Below are 22,410 nucleotides of genomic sequence, written 5' to 3'. Positions count from 1 at the left end.
ACTACCCACAAGCAGGGAGCCTGATGCAGAGCTCGATCCCAGGACCCTGAGACCATGACCTGAGCCGAAGGCAGATGTTGAATTGACTGAGCTACCCAGGCGCCCCCAATAGTGGAGTCTTAATAGTCACACAGAAATCTTTTTTTAAAAAGATTTATTTTTTTTTATTTTAGAGAAAGTGTGCATGTGAGCTGGGGGAGGAGCACAGGGGGAGGGAGAAGGAAGGGGAAAGAATCTCAAGGAGACTTGGTGCTGAGTGCAGGGCCCGACATGGGGCTCGATCTTACCACCCTGAGATCATGACCTGAGCTGAAACCAAGAGTAGGATGCTTAACTGACTGAGCCACACAGACTCCCCCACACAGAACTCTTTGATGATGATAATGACTTAATTCATGAAACTTTATGTAGGCTAGCTATGGCACAGGTTCTCAGAGTCAGATTGCCTGGGTTTAAATTCTAGCTCTACCATTTACCAGCTGTGTGACTTTGAGCAAGTCAACTGAGCTCTCTGAGCTCCAGTTTTCTAATTTATAAATGAGGCTAATAGTATCTATTCTATCATATAAAGTATTCAAATCATATAACACAATGACTAGCTTCCACTGTCATCAGTTTGCAGGATAAGTAAGCACAAGGGAGTAGGACTTAGGTTTAGGATACACATAATATAAAATCCCACTACAGGGCTAGCAATATTAATTTCTACTATGAACAGGATTATTCAAGTGAAGGAATTTCATAGTGGTAAAGTAGATACATAAACATAAGTTAAAAAAAATACACATTTACCAAGCAACCCATCAGGTACCTTAACAGTCTCATCATCTTGCATGACATTTGCAAGCAAAATCTTAACTGAATCCAGCTTTCCCTCAAAGGGAAAACTTTCCCCCAAGAATATTTCCATAGACACCTATAAGATAATGGGATGCCCATGGAAAAGGTTTTTATGGTCAAATGCATTTCAGAATTAATGCACATTGCACTCTGTGTGCAGCCAGATAATCAAATGGGAAATGAGAATACATTTTCTATCATACAAAGATTTAGAAAATCTACTTCTAAAGCAACCACTCTCAGGAAGTGATGAAAGTGTGTTTTCAAAACAAAGGAGTATATTGTATATTTAAAAAATAGGATGACATGGGATCCAGGAAAGAGGCACCTATGCTGAAGAAGGATGAAGAAAAGTCCCAAGTTAATAACTGATACTCAGTCAATTCTAGAAAGAACCAGCCCAGACTGGATGAGGATGCATGGGTCCAGGAGGTCAGTCTCTAAGTAAAAAGAATACACTGTATGATAAAACTCTTGAAAAAAAAAAAAAAAGAGAATAACCAAAGGGAAAACATTATAATAAGAACAGTAAAACAATTAGAAGTTTCAATTAAACAAGTTATAAAAATAAGAAATGAAATCCTATTTGATTCCATAGTGAACATATGTTTGTGGATTGGGAGCCTAATTTCATAACATTTAAAGGATGGTGTAAAACTAGGTTAGGTCAAAGGATACAAAAATACAGATTCAAAGGGCTACACATACCCCGATGTTCATGGCAGTACTATCAACAATAGCCAAACTATGGACAGACCCACATGTCCACTGACAGATGAATGGATAAAGAAGATGTGGTATACATACACAATGGAATATTACTCAGCCATCAAAAAGAATGAAATCTTGCCACTCACAATGACATGGATGGAGCTAGGGTGCATTATGGTAAGTGAAATAAGTCAGTCAGAGAAAGACAAATATCATATGATTTCACTCATGTGGAATTTAAGAAACAAAACAGATGAACATATGGGAGGGGGAAAAAGAGAGGGAGGCAAACAAACCATAAGAAACTATAGAGAACAACTGAGGGTTGATGGAGGGAGGTGGGTGGGAGATGGGCTAGATGAGTGACAGGTATTAAGGAGGCATTTGTGATAAGCACTAGGTGTTGTATGTAAGTGATGAATCACTGAATTCTACTCCTTTTTAAAAAGATTTTATTTATTTATTTGAGAGAGAGCAAGCAGGGGGAGGGGAAGAGGGAGAGAGACAACCAGATTCCGTGGTAAGCACGGACCCATTGCAGGGCTTGATCTCATCCTGAGATCATGACCTGAGCTGAAACCAAGAGTCAGACGCTCAACTGATTGAGCCACCCAGGTGCCCCTGAATTCTACTCCTGAAACCAATGTTACCCTATATGCTAACTAACTAGAATTTAAATAAAAATTTGAAGGAAAAAAAAACCATGTTGGGTCAGAGTAGACTAGGACTGGAGCTGAAATGAGTAATTTAAATAAGGTCTTTGACTCTTAAAATTCTACTGTTATAACTTAGACATAACCAGTTCCTTTTTTTTCCTAAGAAGGACAGTAACTGACTGAGAAAAGGGAAAATGAAACTCCATAAACAGGTTTGGAATGACATACACCAAACTCTGAGAAGAGCCTGGGATTGGGAATAGTAGTTTAAAAAAGTTATATCTGTACTTGTTGAAATTTTGTAATGAGAACAACTTTTTGTATTACACGCATGAATAAAAGTTAATTTAAAACATTATAATTAATTAAATCTCAACCCAAGAGCTTAAAGAAGAGTTGACTCTGATGAAAAACAATAAAATAACCAAATAAAAATAAGAAATTCTACATGTACAAAATTTAAAATAAGAAAGAAGATACAGTTACAGTTGTGAAGAAAATTAAAAGAATTATAATTCCCTTGGAGACACCAGCTGCCAATCCCCTCCTCCAACTTCTGACACAGGCATAAGATGCCCAGCCAAGTTAGAGACTTACAAATATATAGACCAGTTAGTCTCCTGCCTCAGTGATATAACCGGGGCTTTCAGTGAACTAATTATTTTTGTAAGCTGTTATCAATCTTGGAATTAGTTTTTATCAAAGTAACCCAGAGAGACAGAGCCCAGCTGATCACAGGTAGGTAGGAGCACATCTCAGGCTCCAACAGACAAGAGCTCTTTGGTCATCCAAGGCTAGTACAATATCCCTAGTATGGAATATTAAGCAATCTTTTAAAAATAATTACGCTTGTCTATATTTATTAGATGTATATATAGAAAAACATTGAATATATCATTAAGAAACAAAGCAGGTTACAAAACATGATATAACCACCATTCTACTATCTGTTTCCATGAGTTTGACTTTTTCTTCTTCTTTTTTTTTTTTTTAGATTTCCCACATAAGTGATTCCATACAGTATTTGTCCTTGTCTGGCTTATTTCACTTAGCATAATGCCTTCCAGGTTCATCCATATTGTCATAAATGGTGGTTTCTCCTTTTTGTGGCTGAATAATATTCCATTATATATATCACATTTCCTTTATCCATTCATCCATCAATAGGCACTTAGGTTATTTCCATATATTGGCTATTGTGAATGATGCTGCAATAAACACAGGAGTGCAGATATGTCTTTGAAATCGTGATTTCATTTCCTTTGGCTATATACTCAGAAGTGGGATTGCTGGATCATTCTATTTTTTTTTTTTTAAAGATTTTATTTATTTGACAGAGAGAGACACAGCAAGAGAGGGAACACAAGCAGGGGGAGTGGGAGAAGGAGAAGCAGGCTTCCCGCAGAGCAGGGAGCCCGATGCGGGGCTCGATCCCAGGACCCTGGGATCATGACCTGAGCCAAAGGCAGACGCTTAACGACTGAGCCACTCAGGCGCCCCGGATCATTCCATTTTTAATTTGTGAGGAATCTCATATTGTTTTCTAGAGTGGCTGCACCAGTTTACATTCCATCAACAATGCACACGGGTTCCTTTTTTTCCATATCTTCACCAGCACTTGCTATCTCTTGTCTTTTTAATAATAGGCATCCTAACAGATGTGAGGTGATATCTCATTTTGGTTTTGATTTACATTTATGATGATTAGTGATTTGAACACCTTTTCATATACCTATTGGCCATTTGTATGTCTTCTTGGGAAAAATTTAACGGTATCCCTTAAGTCCTGTAGGCTTTCTTCATTCCTTTTTTTTTTTTTTCTCAGACTGGATAATTTCAAAAGACTTGTTATTGAGTTCACAGATTCTTTCTTCTGTTTGATTAAGTCTGATGTATTTTCCCCCCATTTCACTCATTGTACTTTTTAGCTCCAGAATTTTTAAAGTGATTTCTCTTTTTTGAACTTCTTATTTTGTTAATGTACTATTTTTCTAATTTTATCGAATTGCCTGTTTGTGTTCTCTTATATCTTGCTGAGCTTCCTTAAAATAATAAGTTTGTGTTTCTTTACAGGCAATTTGTAGATTTCCATTTCTCTGGGGTCAGTCATTGGAAAGTTACTGTGTTCCTCTGGTTGTGTCAGGTTTGATGTCTGCACATTTGAGGGAGCAATCACCTCCTCCAATCTGTATGGACTGACTTGATTGGGAGTGACTTTCACCTGTGGGTGGGGTTCAGCAGGTCCAGTTACAGGAAGGGTAGCATCATTTCTATGCAGCTCTGTCAGCTGAGGTTAATGTCAGTGAAGAATGGAGGGGGAGGCCCTTGGTGGCCAAGGCTGTGTCTGGTAGCAGTGGCGGTGAGAGTTGTTGGAGGCTGGCTGGGGTCCTCTTGTTTCCTTTTCACCACAGGGCAATGTCCTAGCTGGGGTCCAGGTCTCTGGGGCATGCCCCACTGCCTAGGCCCTGGTGGGTGGGGTGCTCTGGTGGCTTGGTGCTTGGGGGCAGGGATGATGGGGTACTGTGGTGGTGCCTCAGGCCCTGAGGATGGCAGGTGCTATGGAGGCCTAGGCCCCAGGGAGCAGGGCCAGCATCATATCCTTGGGGAGAAGATACAGCTTAAACTCTGAGCAGCTCTGTGAGCTGGCTTCAGTATCTGTGAAGACTGTGGAGGTCTTCAGGTGGTGATTAGAGTTGCTAGAGTCCTCCTGTTTCCTTTCCCCATGAGAAGAAATCCCTCAGAGCGGATTGATACATTAATATATTACAATACGATTACCTCTATCACATCATATAATTATCATTTATTTTTTATGGTGATGTGTGGTTAAAGCAGAGAGTGTAAAGTGAAGTGTGTAGTGATAAAAAGATGTATTGAGACCCACTACAACATGGATGAATCTTGAAAACATTACACTGAATGAAATAAGCCAGACACAAAAGGACAAATATTGTATTATTCTACTTATATGAAATACTCAGAAGAGGCAAATTCCTACAGACAGAAAGTAGATTAGTGCTTGTTAGAAAAGGGGGGATGGGGAGTGACTGCTTAATGGTAAAGGGTCTCTTTGGGGTGATAAAAATATTTTGGAATTAGATAATAGTAATAGTTGCACAACACTGTGAATGTACTGGAAGCCACTGAATTGTATACTTTTAAAAGGTTAAAATGGTGAATTTTACCTCAATAAAATAAACAAAAGGGATCAGACTTTACCATGTTGAACACAGGAAATCTCTAGCGGCTTTGGCTTGAGCTTTGTAATTAGTGATATTCTATTAAAATTTTTTCCTCAAGACACATAAAGCAGAGTTTTAATTTGTCTTTAGAATTTAAGTGATCACCAAAATAATTTAAAAGCTTCTCAAAATATTGATATTTAAAATATTTTTTTCTCTGCTTATACACACATACACATACAGACACTTTCTCTCTTTGGCTTAGACAATTACAACCATATTATACATACTGTTTCATAATCTTTTCGTACATATTTGATTCATTCATTAATGGGAAAAATATTTATTAAGCATTTATTATAGGCCAGGAACTATAAACTTTAGAGATAGTGATGAATAAGATAAACAAGGTCTCTGTTCTCAGAGTTTGCAAATTAGATATAAAACAGATAACAAAGACATAAACATAAATATAAAAGATACTTTCAGAGACATTATTGGAGTTCTGTCAGGTTCTTCTTTACTCACTTCCCACAAAAGTACAGTACTTGAAGTAAGATAAGTTTCTGGGTATAAAGGTGAACATATGTTTATATATGATGAGATTGGCTTTTATTCCCCAGAACTTTTCCTATGAGAGTTTTATCTCCAGAAAAGCCTTCCATGTAAGAGAATAACTACAATCTGCAGGTAGTTTTATGTGCTTTCCTCTGCAGATGATAGAGGTGGGAGGGACTGGAGCACAGAGTGGCCTAACACTTGTTATTAAACTGTATAACTGAAGCAACAATCTGTGTTGGATTTAGGCCAGGTCAGTGTTCCTCCTGATCACAGGGCTGGTGCTTTCAAAAGCCTTGCAGTGGTTATGGAGGGAGAGAGAAGATGAGAAACTGCCAGCCACATTCGTCCTGAAGGGTTCCCAGTGGTTTGAGGGTATGTGTACAAAGAGAGATTACAATGCACTCCCAAAGGCTTCTAGGGGGTATTTATAAGAGTACACAGTTCACAAAGCACACAGAAACATATTTAGCTTCACTTGTTAATTGCATGTATAAATGTATATTCACCACTATAGTTTAATAAACACATTTATCATTTTGGCCAATGGTAAGTAAGGCACTTTTTAGAGGAAAGACTTTAAAGTTAAATACCTGATATATTGTCATTAAAATGCCTTGCAATTATTAAGATCACTTGAACCATTTAGTATTGGCCACATATGAGCAAATGCATGGCTAGTGAAGTGATCACAATTGTTAGTAAAAGAGTAATATAAATAACTGGGGTGCCTGGGTGGCTCAGTTGGTTGGGTGTCTGACTCTTGGTTTCAGCTCAGGCCCTGATCTCAGGGTCGTGAGACTGAGCCCTGCGTTGGGCTCCAAGCTCAGTGCAGAATCTGCTTAGGACTCCTTCTCCCTCTCCGTCTGCCTCTTCCCACCGCTCTCTCTCTCTTTCTCAAATAAATACATAAAATCTTAAAAAAAGAATAACATAAATAACTAACCTGGGTTTTCCATTGACATGAAGACAGTTTCTCCTGAGAATGGGAATAGGGTAAGTGTGTCTTCATAGACCATTTTATGTTTGAAGGTATATCCAGAGAAGAAGACAGACAGGAAGTCAGTTTGTGCTCCAACACTCAGAATGTACCAGTATGCCACCTCATGCAAACAAACTGACAGCTGCAAGTTGTCAAAAACATAGCCATTGATGCCTGCAAAAGAAATGGGGAGCAAGAGGTTTTAGCAGTATCCGGATTTATTATTTGAGATGGTCATGATATGATTAGAAATAATTATATGTTATGTCCATTACCTTATTCCCAAGAAGAGATAGCATTATACTTTCCAAAAAAAGTGGATTATTAATACTTGATCAGCTAGGTCCCAAACCCAAAGTGAGAAGAATCACAGACCTTGACCCTTCATGAACTGGAGGGAGGAAATACTACAAAAGATGGCACTGATTTATACAATCGGAATATTGGCTGCCAATTACATAAATGTATTATATCAATGTTAAATTTTCTGAATTTCATAATTCCACTTTGGTTACACAAGAGAATATCTGTATTCATAGGAAATGCACAGTGAAGTACTAAGAGATAAAAGGGCAACCTGTTCTCAATTAGAAAATAAGTAATAAGGGGCGCCTGGGTGGCTCAGTCGTTAAGCATCTGCCTTCAGCTCAGGTCATGATCCCAGGGTCCTGGGATGGAGCCCCGCATCGGGCTCCCTGCTCGGCGGGAAGCCTGCTTCTCCCTCTCCCACTCCCCCTGCTTGTGTTCCCTCTCTCGCTGTGTCTCTCTCTGTCAAATAAATAAACAAAATCTTTTTTAAAAAAGAAAATAAGTAATAAAAGTGAGTATATAGAGAAAAAAGAGAATGATAAAGCAAATATAGAAAATTATTAAAAATTAGTGAATCTGGGTAAAGGGTATATGGGAGTTCTCTATCCTATTCTTGCAGAATTTCTGTAAGTTTGAAGTTATTTCTAAATAAAAAGCTAAACAAAAGTAACTTTTTGACTTCAGTCTATAAAGGGAATTGTTTCTGAAAGCCTCTTCCATATATCTATTCTGCAGGGTGGTGGTCCACAAATCAACTAAGCAATGCTCAGACTTTAGTTTAGTGCAGCTAATTAAGAATCAAAATTTCTTGCCTTACAAAGCATTTTAAGATACTATAAATCTATTATAATTAAATGTGTGGTAATATGCAGGTATAGATGAATATATCAATCAGAATATAGAATCCAGAAAGAGACACAGATATAAATGGGAATTTAATATATGATAAAGACAGCATTTCAAACAGGTAGCAAAAGAGAATGAGCTATTGGTAAATGCTGATGGAAAATATGACTGTTCATACGGAACCACAAAAGACCCTGAACAGCCACAGCAGTCTTGAGAAAGAACAAAGCTGGAGGCATCACATTTCCTGATTTCAAGCTATACTACAAAGCTGTAGTAAATAAAGCAATATGGTACTGGCATAAAAATAGACACATAGACTAATGGAACAGAATCGAGAGCCCAGAATAAATCCTTAAACATATGGTCAACTAATATTTGACAATGTAGTCAAGAATATTCAATGAGGGGGGCGCCTGGGTTGGCTCAGTGGGTTAAGCATCTGCCTTTGGCTCAGGTCATCATCCCGGGCTCCCTGCTCAGCGGGGAGTCTGCTTCTCCCTCTCCTTCTGCCTCTCCTGCCCCCCCTTGTGCTCTCTGTCTCTCAAATAAATAAATAAAATCTTTAAAAAATGTTAAGAATACTCAGTGAGGAAAGGGTAGTGTCTTCAATAAATGGTGTTGGGAAAACTGGATAACCACATGGAGAAGAATGAAATTGAAGCCTTACATTACACCACATACAAAAATTAACTTGAAATGGATTAAAGACTTAAACATAAGACCTGAAACTGTAAAACTCCTAGAAACACAGGGAAAAAGCTACTTGACATTGGTTTTGGCAATGATTCTTTTGGATATGACACCAAAAGCACAAGCAACAAAGGAAAAATTAATAAGTGGGGTTATATCAAACTAAAAAGCTTCTGCACAGGAAAAGAAACAATCAACACAATGAAAAGGCAACCTAAGGAACAGGAGAAAATATCTGCAAATCATTTATCTGATAAGGGGTTAATATCCAAAATATATAAAGAACTCATACAACTCAATAACAAAACAAAATCTGATTTTTATTTATTTTTTAAAATGTTTTATTTATTCATGAGAGTCAGAGAGAGAGATAGAGAGAGGCAGCAGCAGAGGGAGAAGCAGGCTCCCCGCTGAGCAGGGAGCCCGATGCGGGACTCGATCCCAGGACCCTGGGATCGTGACCTGAGCCGAAGGCAGAGGCTTAACCATCTGAACCACCCAGGCGCCCCCAAAATCTGATTTTTAAAAAGGGCAGAGGAACTAAATAGAATTTTTTTCCGAAGAAGACATACAATTGGTCAACAGGTACATGAAAAGGTGCTCAACATTAATCATCAGGGAAATGTGATCATCAGTGAAATAAGTCAGACAGAGAAAGCCAAATACTGTATGATTCCACTTATATGTGGAATCTAAAAAAGCTGAACTCAGAACCAGAGTTGAATGGCTGGTTACCAGGGATGGCAGGATGGGGGAAATGGGCAGATGTTGGTCAAAGGATACAAACTACTAGTGAGAAGACGAATAAATTCTTGGGATCTAATGTACAGCATGGTGATTATAGTTAATAATACTGTATTACATACTTGAAACTTGCTAAGAGAGATCTGAAATGTTCTCACTAGAAAAAAAGAGATGGTAATGATGTGACATGGTGGAAGTGTCAGCTAACACTATGGGAGTAATCATTTTGCAATATATAAAACTACCAAATCAACACCTTAAACCTACACAATGTTATGTGTCAACTATATTTCAATAATTCTGGACACAAAATAAAACAAGTAACAGACTTTGTGTGAATGGCAATATTTCAAGAGTAACCCTCCTCAATTCGAGAAACAAGACAGAGGACCATAGGGGAAGGGAGGAAAAAATGAAACAAGATGAAACCAGAGAGGGAGACAAACCATAAGAGACTCTTAATCTCAGGAAACAAACTGAGGGTTGCTGGAGTGGTGGGGGGTGGGAGGGACGGGGTGCCTGGGTGATGGACATTGGGGAGGGTATGTGCTATGGTGAGCGCTGTGAATTGTGTAAGACGGATGAATCACAGACTTGTACCTCTGAAACACATAATACATTGTATGTTAAAAAAAAAGATAGTAGGAAGGGAAAAATGAAGGGGGGGAATCGGAAGGGGAGATGAACCATGAGAGACTATGGACTCTGAGAAACACTGTTTTAGAGGGGAGGGGGGTGGGGGGATGGGTTACCCTGGTGATGGGTATTTTTTTTTTTTTTCAGATTTTATTCATTCACTTGAGACACAGAGATATAGAGAAAGAGAGCATGAGCAGGTGGAGAGGCAGAGGGAGAGGGAGAAGCAGGCTCTCCGGTGAGCCAGGAGCCTGATATGGGGCTCGATCCCAGGACCCCGGGATCATGACCCGAGCCGAAGGCAGACGCTTAACCATCTGAGCCACCCTGGCGCCCCCCGGTGATGGGTATTAAGGAGGGCATGTATTGCATGGAGCACTGGGTGTTATACGCCAACAATGAATCATGGAACACTACATGATGTAATGTATGGTGATTAACTTAACATAAAAAAAAAAGGGTAATCCTCCTCAAAGAGAAATAGAAAAATTCAGAAAAAATAGGAAACACAAAGTAAGATGTTACCATAAATCCCCTGCAGATGAGCTAAATGGATTGGATTTTTTTTTTTTTAAAGATTTTTATTTATTTATTTGACAGAGAGAGAGATAGCGAGAGCAGGAACACAAGCAGGGGGGAGCGGGAGAGGGAGAAGCAGGCTCCCCGCTGAGCAGGGAGCCCGATGTGGGGCTCGATCCCAGGACCCTGGGATCATGACCTGAGCCGAAGGCAGACGCTTAACGATGGAGCCACCCAGGCGCCCCTAAATGGATTGGATTTGAAAAAAGAGAACATCAAATCCCTCTTCTCAAGACTTATATTGCCATAGTATTTCTTGATATAATTTACAAAATTTTGTTCTTGAAACAAAGTGGGAGTAAAGTGCTAGAGATATGATTAGAAATACTGAGGAAAGACCCCAATCCAGAACAATTAGAACATATCATTGTGTCTTGAAACTGTATCATTCTCTACATAGACCTATATGCATACATATCTATGGTTTCTCTTTTGTGGTCATTGTTTATTTTACAAAAATGAGATCATATTATATACACTTTTTCTGCACCTGCAATATATTATTCAACAATATTTCATAGAAATTGCTTTAAGTAGCTGGGTACAGCTCTAATTCATTCTTTTTTTTTAAAAAAAGATTTTATTTATTTATTTATTTGTCAGAGAGAAAGAGAGAGCACAAGCAGGTGGAGCAGCAAGCAGAGGGAGAGGAAGAAGCAGGCTCCCCATGGTGCGGGGAGCCCGACGTGGGGCTCAATCCCAGGAGTCAGAGATCATGACCTTAGCTGAAGGCAGATGTTTAACGACTGAGCCACCCAGGTGCCCCGCTAATTCATTCTTTTTAATGGCTTCATAATATTTCATATTATGGGTGTGCCAGAATATATTCAACCTTCCTCTAACAATAGGCATCATCTTTGATTTTAGTTTTTCTGTTTTAGGCACTACAAACACTGCTATATGAGACATACCCCAGCAGTTGGAGGAGCATGTGACTCTTGATCTCAGGGTTGTGAGTTCAAGCCCCATGTTGGGTGCAGAGATTACTTTAAAAAATAAAAATAGAAGTTTACAGAGTAAAATTGATTCTTATTTGGTGCACAGTTTTATGAGTTTTAGCACATATGTCAATGTGTATAACCACGAGCACAGTCAGGATACAGAACATCTCACTTAACATAGAAAACTCCATTGTACTGGAGTTCTTCATTGCAAATAGTCAAACTCCTCCTCCACTCCAAGCTCTGATAACCATTGCCTTCACCAGAACACCTTGTAAATGAAATAATACAGTATGTCACCTTTTGAGACTGGATCTTATCACTCGGCTTAATGCCTTTGAAGTTCATTCATGTTGTGTATATCAATAGTTCATTCTGTTTTATTGCTGAAAAATATTCAAGTGTATGGATGTACCACAGTCTGTTTAATCATTTGCTTACTGTGGGACGTTCTGATTGTTTCCAAGTTTTTTATTTTGTTTTTTAATAAAAACTGGCACATTTGTTCTACAGAGGCCCATTTTCAAGAAGCTACAGGTGAAGGGGGGAAAGGACAGGTTGCCTCCTTTTTTCCTTTCTTCGTCATCAAGTTTTCCCCAGGGGATAAAAATGGCATGGACCCCAAAACATATCCAAATAAAACCCCCCAAAACTGAGTTTCCAAAAAGTTATAGCATCTTAATTCCTCATAGAAAGGGGGAGGGTAGGGCACCTGGGTGGCTCAGCCAGTTAAGCATATGCCTTCAGCTCAGATCATGATTTCTGGGTCCTGGGATCGAGCCCTGCATCAGGCTTCCTGCTCAGTAGGGAGTCTGTTTCTCTCTCTCTCTCTCCCCACCGCCCCTCACCATTGCTCATTCTTTCTCTCTCAAATAAATAAAATCTTTAAAAAGAAAAAGAAAGCAAGGGGGAAGGCACTAGTGGGAAGGAGGTCCCTGGTTTGGGGGGAGACTCTCTTAGTTTGGTGGGACATCCCCCCACTTTAAATTGCTGGCCCCAAATGGAACAAGCTTGGAGCTATAGCATTCAAAATCTCCTCACACCCAATTTTATCAAAACCGAAAAATGTTCTCCCCCATCCTGCAAAACACAAATGCATACATACATGTGTATGTATTTACAAAGCAAACAGAAATCCAAAGCATTAAGCCTTAAAGTGAATCTAGAACAAGAGGATGTGAAATTCCCACCACATGTGGGCGTGGTGCCAGTGAGGCCACATCACTTGGAATTTTCCAGTTGGGATGGGAAGTGGGTAAGAGGCATTCTCCTGTAGTCTTCAGCCAATTTCAAGTCAAGTCAGGGCAAGGAAGGCAGGGTGCCAAGTGCAGTGTGCAGAAAGGAGAGACGGGCTCTTCTGGGTCCCTGTGGTCAGGGGGAGCGCTGCTTACTCAGCTCCTGGACAAAGAATTCAATTATTTCCTCATCACTGGAGCTGGGTGCAGAGGGGTGAACCTCAGAAGTGGTAAATGAAGAAGAGGATTTCACTCTCAGCAACATGTATGTGCTGCTCTCACAGGTTCTCCATACAGTTTCACTCTGGGCTTAGACTCTAGCCTCTGGTTCCTCCTGATTGGTAGCTTCATCCTTGAGGCATTTCTCCCCTTCTGGTGTGGCTTTCCTTCCTGGTGCTACATGACCACAGGGTGAGTGCTTCTGGGGTACCCCTGGGTCAAGACTTAAGTTCTCTGTTTCCAAGTTTTAACACTTATGGATAGAGCTTCTGTAAACCTTCATGGGCAGGTTTTTGTGTGAACATAAGTTTTCATTTTTCTAGGGAAAATACCCAGGAGTGGTACTTCTGGATCATATGTTAAGTATATGTTTAAATTTATAAGAACCTGCCAAGTTGTCTCCCAGAGTGACTGATGCTTAATGACTGAGCCACCCAGGTGCCCCGAGACTGAAATTCTTTATCATATTTTTGACCATTCTGATTTGTGTGTATGTATAAAACACATACACATATGTATTTTTGTAATAGGTTGAATTGTGCTCCTGTCCAAATTCATATGTTGAAGTTCTAACCCCTTGTGTCTCAGAATGTGACTGTATTTAGAGACAGGGTCTTTAAATAGGTCATTCATTAAAATGAGGTCTTATATGACTACTGTCTTTTTTCGTTTTAAAGATTTATTTTATTTATTTGAGAGAGAGGGGCATGCGGAGGGAGATGGAAAGAGAGAAACTCAAGCAGACTTCCCACTGAGCATGGAGCCCAATGCAGGGCTCAATCTCACAACCCTGAGATCATGACCTGAGCTGAAACCAAGAGTTGGACACTCAACTGACTGAGACACCCAGGCGCCCCTATGACTGGTGTCTCTATAAGAAAAGGAAATTTGTGGAGGGGAGGCAAGATGGCAGAAGAGTAGGGGACCTCATTTCGTCTAGTCCCTTGAATTCAGCTAGATAGCTGTCAAATCATTCTGAACACCTGCGAGCTCAAACTGAGATCTAAGGAAAAAATGGCTGCAATTCTACAAATAGAAAAGCAACCACTTTTTGCAAGGTAGGAGGTATGGAGAAGTGAATCTGAACCAACATATCAGAAAATAAACCATGGGGGGAGGGAGCCTCAATCAGCCAGCCACCAGAAAGTGATATAGCAGTGGACTACAAAATTGGAACTTTTAGAAGTCAGCTCTGGTGAGGGACTTCCCTGCCTGAAAGGTGCTCAGGTGGCAAAGCAGGGCAGAATCCTAGGTGGGACAGTGTGGTCTCAGGATCCCTGGGGTCACAGAAAGAACAGGGGTGCCTGAGCCTGAAGAATTCCCAAGCGTTGGAGCAGGGAAACCAGTTATGGTCAGTGAGCCCAGGAGGGGGCTCTCAGCTCAGTTCGCCATAAACCACGAACCACGGCATGATTGGGCAACCGCTCTCTGTGTGCAGGCCTTGCAAAGGGCAAAAACACTGCTACCCTCCGCCTTCTCCTGGGAGGATTGTTGTGGGTGCACACCGCAGGAGTTTGCAGTTTGGCACACACAGAAGTGAAGACTGCTTATCCCTGAGGGTTTACTGAAGAGAAGGGACTGTGATCTTTCAGGTCTGGGGCTGGAGATCAGGGCGTGGCCATTTTAATATTCATCCTCTAAAGAGGCACAGAAAGCCTTCAGGGAACAAAAGCCACAAAGAGCCACCAGAAGCAGCTTGCACTGAGGCCAGCCCCCGGCAAGGGGCGGTGCAACTCCACCCAGGCAAAGACACCTGAGCATCAGCACAGCAGGCCCCTCCCCCAGAAGACCAGCTGGAACAACAGGCAAACACCAAGTTTATGGAGCACACGGGACTGCAAAACGCCAGCGCTAGGGAAAAATAGTATATATAATATGAAGTTTTTTCTCATGATTCATTTATCTTTCAGTTTAAAATTTTCCATTTCTTTTTTTTTTTCTTACACTGTTGGTGGGAATGCAAACTGGTGCAGTCACTCTGGAAAACAGTGTGGAGGTTCCTCAAAAAGTTGAAAATACAGCTACCCTATGACCCAGCAATCGCACTCCTGGGTATTTACCCCAAAGACACAGATGTTGTGAAAAGAAGGGTCATATGCACCCCAATGTTCATAGCAGCAATGTCCGCAATAGCCAAACTGTGGGAAGAGCCGAGATGCCCTTCAACAGATGAATGGATAAAGAAGATGTGGTCCATATATACAGTGGAATATTACTCAGCCATCAGAAAGGATGAATACCCAACTTTACATCAACATGGATGGGACTGGAGGAGATTATGCTAAGTGAAATAAGTCCAGCAGAGAAAGTCAATTAGCATAGGGGAACATAAGGGAACATTCCTTATTTGTGGAACATAAGGAATAACACGGAGGACCATAGGGACAGGGAGGGAAACCTGAATGGGAAGAAATCAGAGAGGGAGACAAACCATGAGAGAGTCTTGGCTCTAGGAAACAAACTGAGGGTTACAGAGGGGGGTGGTGGAGGATGGGGTAACTGGGTGATGGGTATTAAGGAGGGCATGTATTGCATGGAGCACTGAGGCTTATACGCAACTAATGAATTGTTGAACACTACATCTGAAACTGATGATGTACTATATGTTGGCTAATTGAATTTAAATTAAAAAAAACATATGAAATTTGTACCCAGACATGTACATGCACAGAGGAAAGACCATGTGAGGGCACAGAAAGTGGCTATCTACAAGCCAACGAAAGAGGCCCCCGAAGAGACCAATCCTGCTGAATCTGTTGTTTTTTAATGTACAGTGTATTGATTGATTTGACTTAAATTGCTATAGCTGGCAACTGGTTTACATGTGTAAAATTGCATTCCCTTTGTATTTCATGTGTAACTTACCAATTGAGTGAATTTAAAAACATTTTAAAAAAGATTTTAGTTTTAAGTAATCTCTATACCCAACAAGGGGCTCAAACTTACAACCCCGAGTTCAAGAGTTGCACACCCTACCAACTGAGCCAGCTAGGAACCCTGAGTACATTTTATATTAAGGATGGATTATACATATTTGGGTAAATGAAAGTTGTATCTTATTTGATTTATCCTTTGAAATCCCTTCTAAAAGAAAAAAATATATGCAGTATATGATCATAATTAAGCCTTTATATAAAACTGTATACGTTCATATATATTAATTTTTTAAAAGATTTATTTATTTTAGAGAGAGAGAGAGAGAGCTTGTGTAAGGGGGATGGGCAGAGGGAGAGGGAGAGAGAATCTCAAGCCAACTCCCCACTGAGCATGGAGCCTGACACAGGGACCGATGCCACGACCCGGAGATCATGACCTGAGCTGAAATCAAGTCAGATGCTTAGCTGACCTAGCCATCCAGGCACCCCCATGTAACAATTTTTAAGGAAATATGACTCTTACATGGCATATAAGTTAATCTATTATCTGGACATCAATTTGGTGGCTTCAGTTTTCCTTTATCCATTACCCACTGGACTTGAGTGCTGCTTTACTTACTGTGCATGATGTTAGAGACTTGAAACTCTGGATCATGGGGCTGCACCACATCTGCATCGGGGAGGAAGCGCTGCATATTCTCTGTGAGGTACCAGCTTTGATTCTCATCAAATACAGAAAACAGGATGACATTTCTCTTGTCCGACATCATCTGTTAATTACACATATTGAAATAAATAAATAATAATAATAATAAGTGAATAATCACTTTGATCATAAAGAAAGAAATGCTATTAGTATTGTCCCATAAAAATTAGCAGTCTACATATGTGCACATATACCAGGGCCTGGGAGTAGCAGTGAGTGTAACTTTAGAGCAAATGTGTCCTCAGGGCAACTTTAAAGACCAAGTGATTATTCAGTGTTTTTCTCAAACAAGTTAGTCAAGTCAAGGAAGATTAATGTCTTTCCTAAACTTTATGGAAAGACATAAAGGCTTTATGGAAAGGCTTGCCTTTCCATAAAGCTACCAATCTATAAAAAATTAAAAATAGAAAACAAATCAAATAACAAAGTTAAGATGGGCCATAAAATGTTAACTAACACTAATATCTAAAGTTTTCTGTTAAAAAAGTTTAAAGTTCTTTTTAGAAGAGCAGTTTGTATATGAACCAAAGTTATGAGTTATTTGCTAATTGATTCTGTTAAGATTTAATGTGTAAACTTCATTAATACGTATAAATTTCATTTTGCATAACCTAGCACTACAGAAACCAAAATGCTGAGGAGAGGACATTGGAAAATATAGAGGTACATTTCAATCCTCTTCCAAAAAACTGGTGGAAAAAACTATAATTAGGAAAAATTTGTCAGGACAGGTACTTGCCCAAATATATGCCTTTTTGGGTTTGTGTGTCATGTGTTTTAAAATTCACGTGCTTTACTCTCTAAACCAAGGAAATGTTTTCAGACTAGTAAAAATCCTATGTAGTAAATAACCAAACTGACATCCAGTCAAGTCTCAGCAATATGGCAACGAGTTATTCTGATGCAAGCAATGAGTTTTTGAGAAGCACTAGGCTTTCCTTTCTCCTTTTTAAAAAAAGATTTTAGTTATTTATTTTGAGGGGGAGTGGCAGAAGGAGAGAGAGAGTCCTAAGCAGACCCTGCAGTGAGCACAGAGCCTGATGTGGGGTTTGATCTCACAACCCTGAGATCATGACCTGAACCACATTCAAGAATTGGGTGCTTAACCAACTGCGCCACCCAGGCACCCCAGCATTAGGCTTTCCTTATGCAGAGAATTTAGCTTTCTTTTCTTTTTCTTTTTTTTTTTTAAAGATTTTATTTATGTATTTGACAGAGGGAGACACAGCGAGAGAGGGAACACAAGCAGGGGGAGCGGGAGAGGGAGAAGCAGGCTTCCCACTGAGCAGGGATCCTGATGTGGGGCTCGATTCCAGGACCCTGGGATCATGACCTGAGCTGAAGGCAGATGCTTAATGAATGAGCCACCCAGGCGCCCCTAGCTTTATTTTCTTAAAGCAGTATAAGTGGTCTAAATTCTAAACATTTCTGAAATATTTTATATCTTTCCCTGTATTCTGCTCAACAAATATTTATTGAATTCCTACTACATGCCATGCACTATGCTAGATGCTGCAGATATGTTCATTTTGAGGTGTCTTTGAGTCACTCATGATGAGACATCCAGGGGAGAAGTCTAGACTCTGATACAGATTCATGGGTCATCTAAAAATGAGTGGTAGTTCAACATGTAAAAATGAGCAAGATCATTTACAGAAAGTGGAATTTTAAATTTTTTAAAGTTTTATTTATATAAGTAATTGCTACACCCAATGAGAGGCTTGAACTCATGACCGCAAGATCAAGAGTCACATCCTCTTCCAAGTGACCCAGGCAGTGGCCACCAGAAAGTGAAATTTTAGACTGGGAATGAGTATTATAGGAATATAATAGGAGGGGCGCCTGGGTGGCTCAGTCGTTAAGCATCTGCCTTCAGCTTAGGTCATGATCCCAGGGTCCTGGGATCGAGCCCCGCATCGGGCTCCCTGCTCAGCAGGAGGCCTGCTTCTCCCTCTCCCACTCCCCCTGCTTGTGTTCCCTCTTTCGCTGTCTCTTTCTGACAAATAAATAAATAAAAAATCTTAAAAAAAAAAAGGAATATAATAGGAGAGGCTCTCCTATCTATCCAGCAGGCAAGTTTATTAAACCAAACTAAATTCAAAAACAGCTGTGAGAAACCCAGCTCATTTCTTTTATTGGCCAATACTGCAGACTATTATATTTTCTGCAGACTATAGGGGGATGTACACTGAGAGAGTATAGGAAATATCTGAAAGTTCATATGCATCATCAGTCCATCAAACCCAGAACTTTGAAAGACATGAACTCACCTGGTTTCCTCTTTGATCTACAGATTCTTTGTAGCAGATGAGGAGAGGGCCAATGAGTCCTGAAGCTAGATCTCTCTCCAGATTAATGAAGCTTGAGTAATATCGGGTTAGGCACCGAGGATCTGATTTAGTTGGCCCATCTTCTACAGTCACTGTCCATTTATACTTGAATACCTCTCCTGGCAGAATTGGCATATCTTTCAAATGTTTCATGCCTACCCATACCCAAACCACAAAATATCTTGATTAGAGTATAACAAGCCACATATTGGTAAATCCTGTTATTTCGAGGGCTCTACCAATTTATATGTACATGTGAAGCTTCTCAATAAATTGAAACTAAATTTGCGCCTATTATAAGCTTAAGATTCACACAATTGTTTTACAATAAAAGTGGGTCGAGGACTTGAAGTTTTATTACAAATCTATAGTGATCAAAACAGTATGGTACTGGCACAAAAACAGGCACATAGATCAATGGAACAGAATAGGAAATCCAGAAATGAACCCACAACTCTATGGTCAATTAATCTTCAACAAAGCAGGAAAGAATGTCCAATGGAAAAAAGACAATCTCTTCAACAAATGGGGTTGGGCAAATTGGACAGCCACATGCAGAAGAATTTTCTTACACTATACACAAAAATAAACTCAAAATGGATGAAAGACCTAAATGTGACACAGGAATCCATCAAAATCCTAGAAGAGAACACAAGCAACAACCTCTTTGACCTCGGCTGCAGCAACTTCTCGCTAGACACGTCTCCAAAGGCAAGGGAAACAAAAGCAAAAAGGAACTATTGGGACTTCATCACGATAAAAAACTTGCAGGAGGGAAGAGTCCAAGATGGTGGAGGCGTAGGAGACCTAAATTTTGTCTGGTCCCAGGAATTCAGCTAGATAGCTATCAAATCATTCTGAACACCTGTGAACTCAACCGGAGATCGAAGAAAATAGCTACAACTCTATGAATAGAAAAGCGACCACTTTCTGGAAGGTAGGACGTGCGGAGAAGTGAATCCGAGGCGATATTCGGGAAGATAGACCGCGGGAGAAGGGAGGCTCTGTCAGCCGCTACTGGCAAGTGATAGAGCTGCAGAGCACAGAATCGGAACTTTTAGAAGTCTGTCTGCTGAGGGACGTCACTCCAGTGGCTGGGGGCGGGGAGGTGGAACCCTCACTGGGACAGTGTGGTCTCAGGACCCTCGGGGTCACAAAAAGACCGGGGGTGCCTGAGTGCGGCAGAGCTCCCAGGTATCAGAGCGGAGAAGCCGGCTGCAGAGACAGAGCCCAGGCGCGGGCTCTCAGCTCCGGGTTGCCATAAACCGTGATCCGTGGCACAGTCGGGCCACTGCTCCTCCAGTAGGGACCCAAGAAGCGGCAGATCTGGGGAGACTCCCCTTCGTCCCCTGGGAGGAGCGGCATGGGAGCACACCACAGTGATCTGCTGGGTTCGGAGACTACACACGGGGTCGTGTGCCAGAGACAGAAATGCTGGGTCACAGGCTGGGTGAGCATGGAGTGCGGCCAGAGACCGGGGAGACGGGAGTGACTGACTGCTTTTCTCTGGGGGCGCACTGAGGAGCAGGGCCCCGAGTTCTCGGCTCCTCCAGGGCAGAGATTGGGAGGCCACCATTTTCACTCTCGGCCTCCAAAGCTGTACAGAAAGCTTGCAGGGAACAAAAGCTCCAGAGAGCAAACCTGAGCAGATTACTTAGCCCGGACCGGGCAAAGGCGGGGCAATTCTGCCTCCGGCAAAGACATTTGGGAACCACGGCAACAGGCCCCTCCCCCAGAAGATCAGCAAGAACAGCCAGCCAAGACCAAGTTTACCGATTAATGAGAACGGCAGAACTCCAGTGCTAGGGGAATAATGCACATAGAATCCATGGCTTTTTTACCATGATTCTTTAGTCTTTCAACTTTAATTTTTTTTCTTTCCTTTTTCAATGAATTTCTTATTTTATGAGCTCCTTTTTTAAATCTTTTTTTTAGACAGTTGCCTTCTATTTTTTTTTAAAGATTTTATTTATTTATTTGACAGAGAGAGACAGTGAGAGAGGGAACACAAGCAGGGGGAGTGGGAGAGGGAGAAGCAGGCTTCCCATGGAGCAGGGAGCCCGATCCCAGGAGCCTGGGATCATGAACTGAGCCAAAGGCAGTCGTTTAACCAACTGAGTCACCCAGGCGCCCCATTCTTTTTAAAATCTTTTAAAATTTTCATTTTTACAGTTATATTTTATCCCATCATTCTATTTAATTTTATTTGTGTGTGTGTGTGTGTGTGTGTGTATATATATATGTTTTTCTTTCTTTCTTTTGGGATGCAGTTTCTAACAGACCAAAATACACCCAAAATCTAGTGTATGGATGTGTTCTATTCATCTGTCTGATCATAGTCTGTTTTTTGTTGTTGTTGTTTTTCTTTTTCTTCTTCCTTTTTTGTTTTTTTTATTTGTTTGCTTTTTGTTTTATTAAAGTCTTTTTTTTTTTAAAGATTTTATTTATTTATTTGAGAGAGAGAGAATGAGAAAGAGAGCACATGAGATGGGGGAGGGTCTGAGGGAGAAGCAGACTCCCTGCCGAGCAGGGAGCCTGATGCGGGACTTGATCCCAGGACTCCAGGATCATGACCTGAGCCGAAGGCAGTCGCATAACCAACTGAGCCACCCAGGCGCCCTGTTTTATTAAAGTCTTTTTAATTTTCATCTTTACAGTTACATTCTATCCTTTCAATGTATTTAATTTTATTTTTGTATGTATATGTTTTTCTTTCTTTACAATTTTGAGATGTAGTTTCTTTTAACAAACTGACCAAAATATACTCAGGAGATAGTGTACTGTTCTGCTCTGTTCACCTGCTTGTTTACATCCCTTCCTTTTTTGTTTTTTTTTCTTTTGTTTTTTCTTGTCTTTTAATTTCCATTTTTACAGTTACATTCCATCCTTTCATTGTATTTAACTATATTTTTATACGTATATGAGTTTTTCTTTCTTTACAATTTTAGGATCTAGTTTTCTAATAGACCAAAATACACACAGGGTCCAGTATATTGCTCTGTTCTGTTCACCTGTCTTGATTATATTCTCTCTCTTTCTCTCTTTTTTGGTTTCAGGTCTCTTCTGGTTTGTTTAGTGTATATTTTAGTGTTTAGTTTATATCTGGGGTCGTTGTTGCCATTTTAATATTTTGTTCTCTTGTTCATCTATTCTTCTCTGGACAGAATGACAAGATGAAAAAACTCACCTCAAAAAAGAGAACAAGAGGCAGTATTGACTGCCAGGGACCTAATCAGTATGGACATAAGTAAGATGTTGGAACTAGAGTTCAGAATAACGATTACAAAGATACTAGCTAGGCTTGAGAAAAGCAGAGAAGACACTAGAGAGTCCCTTTCTGGAGAAATAAAAGAACAATCTACAAGGG

The 22,410-nt window shown here is 40.4% G+C and overlaps 1 protein-coding gene across 4 annotated transcripts in view; it reads right to left on the bottom strand.

Moving 5' to 3' along the window:
- F8 (coagulation factor VIII) overlaps window positions 1-22,410 on the bottom strand; it is a 136,860-nt gene that overhangs the window by 56,409 nt on the left and 58,041 nt on the right. For 3 of the 4 annotated variants that reach the window (XM_035010634.1, XM_035010641.1, XM_035010651.1), the window contains exons 11-13: window positions 18,984-19,198; window positions 16,627-16,777; window positions 6,894-7,103 (exon numbers count right to left, since the gene is read on the bottom strand). In XM_035010634.1, the coding sequence (XP_034866525.1) occupies window positions 6,894-7,103; window positions 16,627-16,777; window positions 18,984-19,198 (576 nt within the window). Of the gene's footprint in view, window positions 1-6,893; window positions 7,104-16,626; window positions 16,778-18,983; window positions 19,199-22,410 lie in introns of those variants that run through there. The other variant, XM_035010660.1, reaches the window with a different exon arrangement.

This window comes from Mirounga leonina, unplaced genomic scaffold, assembly GCF_011800145.1.
Source record: "Mirounga leonina isolate KUSES-001 unplaced genomic scaffold, KU_Mleo_1.0 Mir_101799, whole genome shotgun sequence".
Taxonomy (NCBI): Eukaryota; Metazoa; Chordata; class Mammalia; order Carnivora; family Phocidae; genus Mirounga; species Mirounga leonina.
The sequence above is the reverse complement of the archived record's forward strand: the minus strand, read 5'-3'. Positions and strand labels throughout refer to the sequence as shown.